The 9,328-nt window shown below is 35.7% G+C and overlaps 1 protein-coding gene across 1 annotated transcript in view; it reads right to left on the reverse strand.

Annotated features, from left to right (window-relative positions):
• Positions 1-242: 242 nt before the first annotated feature.
• LOC107558289 (translation initiation factor eIF-2B subunit gamma-like) overlaps positions 243-9,328 on the reverse strand; it is a 30,436-nt gene continuing 21,350 nt past the window's right edge. Inside the window, exons 6-10 of the mRNA XM_016241934.1 lie at positions 3,032-3,121; positions 1,053-1,186; positions 742-932; positions 540-602; positions 243-395 (exon numbers count right to left, since the gene is read on the reverse strand). Of these exons, the coding sequence (XP_016097420.1) occupies positions 243-395; positions 540-602; positions 742-932; positions 1,053-1,186; positions 3,032-3,121 (631 nt within the window). The remainder of the gene's footprint in view (positions 396-539; positions 603-741; positions 933-1,052; positions 1,187-3,031; positions 3,122-9,328) is intronic.

A 9,328-nucleotide genomic window follows, 5' to 3' on the forward strand; every position in this document is an offset into this window, starting at 1 on the left:
TGAAAATCATAATTTTAAAATTGCCCAATATTTTCAGGTTGTCCATGACCTGTCCAAGCTGCTAAAAAGAACTTTATTGACAGTCTTCATTGAAAAATGTTCCCAGAAGTCTCTGTAATGCATTTGGCTTTATTTGATCTACTGCAGCAACATAATTTAGTTATTTATTTAATCTATTTAATTAAATATTACTGTTAATTAGTATGTTTTCAAATATTGCATTTCACAATTCAAAGAATCACTTACCCTTCTTCAATAGTGACTCCATTCATGATAATGGAGTTGGTGATCTTCACCTTCTCCTTGATTGTAGTCGATGTGCCAACATTCGAACGCTTGATGGATGTCCTGTCTGATATCTGACACAATGGCCCAATAATGCTGTCACTTCCAACCTAAATAAAAAAAAAGACAGCATTACTTTATTTGAGGAGTAACGTATTTCAATATGAGAGTGTGCTCTTTATGAGGTGTATTATGAAATATGCATTTTTAATCATACACAGATGTCATATTTGTGACATATCTATGGGACTCACCAAGGAGCGTTCTGAGACCACAGCAGCTGGATGGATCGGAGGGTCCTCAAACAGCTTTGGAACCTAAGGGATAAAGGAAACATCCCACAATACAATGCAGCCCCTACAGCTGAACTAGTGTCTCAAACAACTGTTTTAACTGCGGACAGTTCACTGTAAAGAAAAACGTGCCATCGGAACAGTTCTTTCAGCTTGTTCTCACCACACGATTGGCCTCTATGTAAGCCGCGAGCGTGTTCACACGGTAACACATGCCCTCCTCCATTATGTGAACATAACAGCGTAGCTTTCCGCCATGGTAGGCCTCGCTCATGTCTCCACGGTGATCGTTCCAACATGACCTCTCCCGGGCAAGCTGGAGCAGCGCCTCATCTTTACTGGTGCTGAGGAGCTCTGTAAAGACATGTATGCAGTTTTTGAAAGGTCACCATTTAATATGTACACATAACACTCTCTTAAAAAGATAACAAATATGAATTGTGCAAACGAGAGTCATTACAAGAGGAAGCTTACCCAAATTGTGGTGAGCGTCCTGTTGTTTTTGATACTTCTCCGAATCCTCTGTTGCATTTTGGGAGTTTAAAGACTTGGAAAATTGCTTGCGCACCAAATACGGCACTAATTCTCCTCTGATTGAGGTGACAGACCTGTAAATAAAATCATATGGCAACAACACAGGTTTGTATTAAAGCAGGGCTTTTAAGCTCATTTAAGACAAAAAATAATTTTCTCAGCCAATAACGGTAGTGTATATACTATTATTCTATCAAATTGATTATTAATTTAACTAATTCAAAGGCATTATTGTGCCAGAAGAGTAAAGCAATGAATAGACATTACACAAAAGGCTGCAGATGTCAATCAACACTGCTGTTCCTAGGTTTGGAGTGGGTAAGATTATGTCATGTTTAAAAAAAAAACAAATGTTTCTTACGCTCACTTTATGCTTTCTTAGGCTGCATTTGTTTGAACTGTAATAGCGTGAAATATCATTATCATTTAAAATAACTGATTTCTATTTAAATATATTCGAAAATGTAAGTGATTTCTGTAGATGGTAAACCATTACTCCAGTCTACAGTGTCACATGATCCTTCAGAAATCATTCTAATAAGCTGATAAAGTGCTCAAGAAACATTTCTTATCAATGTTGAAAATGTTTGTGCTACTTGATATTTTTGTAAAAATGTAAAAGTTCAAAAGAACAGCTTTTATATTAAGATAAAATCTTTTGTAACATTATAAATATCTGTACTGTTACTTTTGATCAATTGAATGCATCCTCAATTAACAAAAGTATTAATTAAAATCAAATGTATGGTCTCTTAGATATAGAAGAGTTGAATCATGATTTGAAAAAATCATGTATAGTTATGTGAAAGGGGTGCTGATAAGATGCTTGCCATGAAGTGCAGAGAGCAATTTTTGTTTTTCAATTTAGGCTTTTCCAGTAAAACAAAATTAACTTTCACATATTAACTTTCAAAGTCAAGTAATTTTAATTATACTAAAGCAAATAAAAAATAAATACATAAATACATTTATTCACTTATATTCCACTCTCCTCCCTGATATAAATATGAAATATTTATTAATTAACAGGCCCCTGCGGAACGACTAGTTATGTGAAAGGGGTGCTGATAAGATGCTTGCCATGAAGTGCAGAAAGCAATTTTTGTTTTTCAATTTAGGCTTTTCCAGTAAAACAAAATTAACTTTCACATATTAACTTTCAAAGTCAAGTGATTTTAATTATACTAAAGCAAATAAAAAATAAATACATAAATACATTTATTCACTTATATTCCACTCTCCTCCCTGATATAAATATGAAATATTTATTAATTACCTCGCACACCTTCAGAACGGTTCTTTGCATTTCATTAACATCCTGATGGATGAAAGTCTCGCAATACAATATAAAAACATAAAATGAGCCATATTATGAAAATAAAATGCATTGTGAATGCCATTTCATGCTGTCTCTATGTGAGTTAGCAAAATGAAAACACAAAAGATCATTTTTAATGACGTCAGTTTGTAAGATAGATGATAAAGCCATATTTAATAGTTTGTGATGTGCTCAAAAAAGGCAGTTCAGAGAAAAATTGTGCTTTTAGATGGCACATTTGTTTTGTTTTTACACATTTCTGATTTAATACACAATTAGTCATTGTAAATAAAACAATCCTCATAATTTGAGTGGCAAGTTAAATTGAAAAACAAATTTATTTAGCTTTTTGAATTTATTTTAGCTTAATGAAAGAAGCATGAACCCAACAAGTTTGTGTAAAACCTGATGATCTGGATGTTATCCAGCACGATTTGAGCAAACTGATTCAATGGATGCAACATCTGACCTTATGTACAAGAGGAGTTTGTATGTCGTAAAATGTCTCTTTTTAAGTCGTAACTTTTCTTTGTTCTAAACTCTAAAACTGTCGTCTTTTTTGGTTTATCAAACAGAATATGTGTGAATTCTCCTGACTTACTTGTTGTGTACTAAGAAATCAACCACAGATCTCTTCAGGCAGTACAGGTGGGCATCCAGCAGGCCGGTCTTGATGAGCATTCTGGGATGTCTGGAAGAGTGATATCCATATAAAAAAAAAGTGTTAGAGAAAGGGAGGGCAGTGAAGACGGGCATCATGGAGTGCAAATAAAAAAATAATGACAGTAAATGTGAGGAAGGAAGCTGCGGCTGCTCCAGAATAAAACGCAGGGTAAACGTGGAACATGCTTGATACATGAAACAAAGTAAATACATAACAGCTCTGACAAAAACACTGTAAGGCATCCTGCTACCCTGGTTTCCTCAGATGTTTTATAATTAGACTATATAGCTTGCCTTTATGTCCCACACAGTCTTTCATTTTCCCCTCACTTCCACTCTAATTGGTCTCTTTGAGGCACTGAGAACTATAATGACCCCCAAAATAAGAATAACAAGTGAAACACAAGTGAAGTGACATGAGAAGAAATGAGGTAGTATCTCCATTTAATCTCGAAAAACAAATAAAATAACAATTTCCATTTTTTTAACATACATTTACATCACGGCTGCCATGGCAACCCCAGCCGGATTACGTTTGCTGCCACAGCCTGCAAGTAGTGAGATGTCAGGAGCACTGTCGGACCCCCCAGACTGTTTTATAGCCTGCCATTGACATGAAAATGCTCCCAGAACCCCTCCACAGTGCCACGAGAGGCCCACAAAATGGCTGCCCCGGGGCCAGAGTGATTCACATAGAGAAAGAGTCCAGTGCATCCTGACGAACAACTCGAAGTGTTACTAAAGGTAAAGCAGACTAGACAGCAATGAAAGTTAAGCTGTCAGATGCACGTGAGGATTTCCAGTCACATACACAAGCAAACTCGCATGTCTGGAGAGAATAGTCTTTACATCAAGATTACTGGGTCAAGGTTTTGCTCAATGGCCTCAATTCACAATGATTCAAAACTATCACGCAGTAGTGCAAACCACGAACAGTGAGGTTAAAAAAAGACTTCTGGAATGCAAAATATAAATTAAACCTGGAAATAATGTTTCAGTATTTCAAGAAATAGATAAAAAAAAAAATTATAAGAAATTATGAAATTCATTAAATTATCAAATATAATTTTTTTAATTAATATTTAGAATACAATTTGACTGATAAGTTGTAAAAAATATATATATTTTTTTTTATTAATCTTTTTACAGAAAATATACACTACTGTGCACTACTGTTCTTAGGCCACTAGTATTTTCACCAACAAAAAATCAGTTATGTCTCTCTTTTGCTCTAGTGTGTCAACAGGAAATATCAGTTTACATTTCTAAACATTTCTTTCGCCATTAATTGGAATAATGCACTGAGATTTGACTCAGTGACTGTCTGACAACAGCCAGTGCTCCACAAAGAGATTTGATCTCACCATCATCCAGTACGTCTGGAATGACATGAGGAAAGAAAAAATTGAGAGAGACTAAATCCAGAAGAACTGTGGCAACGTCTCCAAAACCTTCCTGCAAAGATAGCTGAAAAACTATGTGCAAGTGTACGTAGGACAAAAGCTGTTTTAAACACAAAGGTTGGTCACACCAAATGTTGATTTAATTTAGTTAATAGAATTTAATTGATAAATAAAATCTATTTATGGTATTATTTTTGAAAGCATCTACACTTTACAGCATTTTTACACAAGTGCCTAAAACTCACAGTATTGTAGCTTTGTAGGAAGGTTTCTTGAAGTGTCTTGGAGATGTACACATCATCATTCCAGACAGACTGATGATGGTGAGATCAGATCTCTGTTGTCAGACTCCTTGTGCAAACAAAAATCTCACTGGATTATTACAATTAATGGCAAAAGAAATGTTTGAAAATGTAAACTGATATTTCCTACAGCAAAAGATAACTGGCTTAAAAACATTATTTTTGTTGTTGGTGAAAATACTAGTGGCCTAAAACTTTTGCAAAGTAGTGTATATAATTTGTAGGTAGCATCTTAATATAATCTCACAAAACAAAATACAAAAAGGTTAAAAAAAATAACCATTATTAACCAAAATTAACCATTAACCAATGCAGTCCCAGGTGGATTACATTTGCTGCCACATTTTCAATAAAATTATGCTGATAATATAAATTGCAAAAACAAAATAAATAAATAAATACATACATATTAAATTAATCATTTCACAACAATAAACAATTTGCAAAAAAAAATGTATATATATATATATATAGCCCAACTTGGACATTTTCACTTAGGGGTGTACTCACTTTTGTGGCCAGCTGTTTAGACATTAATGGCTGTGTGTTGAGTTATTTTGAGGGGACAGCAAATTTACATTGTTATTCAAGCTGTACACTCACTACTTTACATTGTAGCAAAGTGTCATTTCTTCAGTGTTGTCACATGAAAAGATATAATAAAATATTTACAAAAATGTGAGGGGTGTACTCACTTCTGTGAGATACTGTATATATACACGTACATACATATGTTATACATATACTGTACATATATATATTATATTTTAAAAATCTATATCAAATATTTTTTAATAATTAAAATAAATAAACAAATGCAAAACAGAGTTTGTCTTAGACTTTTGAGCCCCACTGTACACACTATTTTCCTATTTAATACTGTAACGTCGCTTTGACACAATCTGACACAAGCGCTATATAAATAAAGGTGACACTGTAGACTCCCACTTATAGTGATTCACCACATGCCGGACGACCTGTTGTAAACACAGAACAGGAGGTCCCTCCCACCCCCAGTGACATTTATGAAGCGAGAACGTAAGAGAACCATCTAGTCTCTAGAGCTTTACGGTTTCCCTCCAGCAGACAACACACTGAGAACCTGAAACGCTGCAGCGTTTGTTCACCCAAATCTCAAAAACAGACTCGCTGTGTGTAAATCAGAGCGTGTGTGCGTGTGGATACATTAGAAATAAATTATGATGACACTAAGCTTTTCCGTTAGCCAGCAGTGGCTGGATTCCTGAAAAGCAGGAAAAGTGCGTGCGGAGACAGAGGAACATTCAGATGTTTTCGACTACATATGGCACCAATGTGTTAGGCTCACACACGCAGACTGCAGGGAGAGATCCAGAGGAGGTGAGGAATGAACAAAGGCATGACACATGGATTTATGGGAACACCCAACATGTGACATCATGGTCTGGCACCTGCGGGCAGGAGAAAGAGTGAATCAGAGAGAATGAGTAGTCGAATGAAGGAGTGATGAGTAGCAGATACAGATCTTTGTGGTTTTGGAGGAGGAATAAGTGTTAAAGAGCGGGGAATAGAGGGTCAGGAGGAAGACATGACTGCCAAACAATGAGGAACAGGTGCTGTTTATGGAGTGCAGACACTACAAGGATCACAGTACAAAACAGGAATCAACTTTTCACTCAAATTACTTGCATTGTAAATTATAAAGAGTGGTTAAAGCATGTTGCCATGTCTTCATGAGATTCAGAACCACATAGGTTTGTGCCGATAGACGATAGTATCGTGTATCGACGATAGTCAGAGATATCACCTGTGGCTGATCCTTTGACAATAGCAAGACGATTATTATTATTATGGGGAAGTCGTGGCCCAATGGTTAGAGAGTCGGACTCGTAACCCAAAGGTTGAGGGTTCGAGTCCCGTACCGGCAGGGATTGTTGGTGGGGTTTGTGAAAATAAAGAGTGGTTAAAGCATGTTGCCATGTCTTCATGAGATTCAGAACCACATAGGTTTGTGCCGATAGACGATAGTATCGTGTATCGACGATAGTCAGAGATATCACCTGTGGCTGATCCTTTGACAATAGCAAGACGATTATTATTATTATGGGGAAGTCGTGGCCCAATGGTTAGAGAGTCGGACTCGTAACCCAAAGGTTGAGGGTTCGAGTCCCGTACCGGCAGGGATTGTTGGTGGGGTTTGTGAAATTAAATGTTCATTAGTCATTCAAAGATTTGTTTAAATTATATAAAAGTGTATTTGCGTAATGCTGATGGCAAACGAGAAAGTATTATAATGTTTGCTTTTAATAATATTAAAGCAATCGTTATAATATTTTTTGTATACATTTTAATTCCTTTGTTTAACAGTTCTATCTGACTTTTATCCATATTAGACAGAACTGAATGACAACAGCTAACAAGAGGGAGAATGTGAACACTGTGTGTTTAGGCGCTGCCACAGCCGTTCTCGGCACAGTCAAAATAAAAGTCCTGCCTGGAACACATCGGCCAGACAAAAAAAACATATCGGCCAATGCCGATATTTGAAAAATGGTGATATATCAGTCGACCACTAATTATTATTATTATTATTATTATCAGGCTAGTAATTGTGAAATTAAATGTTCATTAGTCATTCAAAGATTTGTTTAAATTATATAAAAGTGTATTTGCGTAATGCTGATGGCAAACGAGAAAGTATTATAATGTTTGCTTTTAATAATATTAAAGCAATCGTTATAATATTTTTTGTATACATTTTAATTCCTTTGTTTAACAGTTCTATCTGACTTTTATCCATATTAGACAGAACTGAATGACAACAGCGAACAAGAGGGAGAATGTGAACACTGTGTGTTTAGGCGCTGCCGCAGCCGTTCTCGGCACAGTCAAAATAAAAGTCCTGCCTCGAACACATCGGCCAGACAAAAAAAACATATCGGCCAATGCCGATATTTGAAAAATGGTGATATATCAGTCGACCACTAATTATTATTATTATTATTATTATCAGGCTAGTAATACTATCTAATTAATATTAGGACTTATTTGTTGCATTATATTTATTTTTCCACATTTTTACAGTATTGCGCATTCTAACCAATCACACACGATTATGCTGAGCTTATGAATGCAATGGCCAATTTGTGAAATTAAATGTTCATTAGTCATTCAAAGATTTGTTTAAATTATATAAAAGTGTATTTGCGTAATGCTGATGGCAAACGAGAAAGTATTATAATGTTTGCTTTTAATAATATTAAAGCAATCGTTATAATATTTTTTGTATACATTTTAATTCCTTTGTTTAACAGTTCTATCTGACTTTTATCCATATTAGACAGAACTGAATGACAACAGCTAACAAGAGGGAGAATGTGAACACTGTGTGTTTAGGCGCTGCCACAGCCGTTCTCGGCACAGTCAAAATAAAAGTCCTGCCTGGAACACATCGGCCAGACAAAAAAAACATATCGGCCAATGCCGATATTTGAAAAATGGTGATATATCAGTCGACCACTAATTATTATTATTATTATTATTATCAGGCTAGTAATACTATCTAATTAATATTAGGACTTATTTGTTGCATTATATTTATTTTTCCACATTTTTACAGTATTGCGCATTCTAACCAATCACACACGATTATGCTGAGCTTATGAATGCAATGGCCAATCAGAGGCATTCAGATGACTCAACGCTGAAACAGCAGAGTTCCGTTGATCAGTGCACGCTGACTGAATTCTGACTCGCGAATTCTGACTCGCGAATTCTCTCATTATAAACAACAAAGTGCAGATGTATGTGTGATGTAAGTATAAGAGATTTATTCATCATACATTGTATATTCACTGATTTTAAAGGGAGTGATTTTAAAAAGCATAAACTCGCGATAGACTGAGCTTGTGATTAAGCTATTTGGTAATGTAATGTTCTTTGCTCGATTTCTGTAGCTGCTTTTTGAATAAGTGCGGAAATGTACGCATTATAGTTAGTAACTTACTTTCGCCTTACGCTGGAGTTGGTTCACTTTCCCGCAATGAAACCAAGTAAATAATTACATAAATTAGCATGATAATATTGTGTATCGGCGATCTCACAGGCTGACGATAGGACGATATGAAAATTGAGCAAATCGCCCAACACTAGAACCACAGATATAGCTCAAGTCCCTCATTCAGTGAAAGTCTAGGGCAGTGGTTTTGCAGGGGGCCTCAGCAAACTTTCAAGGGGGACACAGTATTTAAAGGGGTCATAGGATGCCCATTTTCCACAAGTTGATATGATTCTTTAGGGTCTTAATGAAAAGTCTGTACCCTGTCAAAAACAGCTATTTTCAGAGCATGCAGTTTTGTAGCATTTTCCTTTAAATGTTAATGAGCTCTGCTGACCCTGACCCTCTCTTCCAAGCCACTCTCTGAGGGACTGTTTACTTTAGCTGCATTCATCCTGAAACTTGCTAATTAGCACATTATTAGGAAAGGCGATTTGCAAAGATTTGTTAAAAAAACCTTACACTCACTTCTTCTGTAGGTGAAGCTGGATCAC

The sequence above is a fragment of the Sinocyclocheilus grahami genome, unplaced genomic scaffold (assembly GCF_001515645.1).
Source record: "Sinocyclocheilus grahami isolate Dianchi unplaced genomic scaffold, SAMN03320097.WGS_v1.1 scaffold21.1, whole genome shotgun sequence".
Classification (NCBI taxonomy): Eukaryota; Metazoa; Chordata; class Actinopteri; order Cypriniformes; family Cyprinidae; genus Sinocyclocheilus; species Sinocyclocheilus grahami.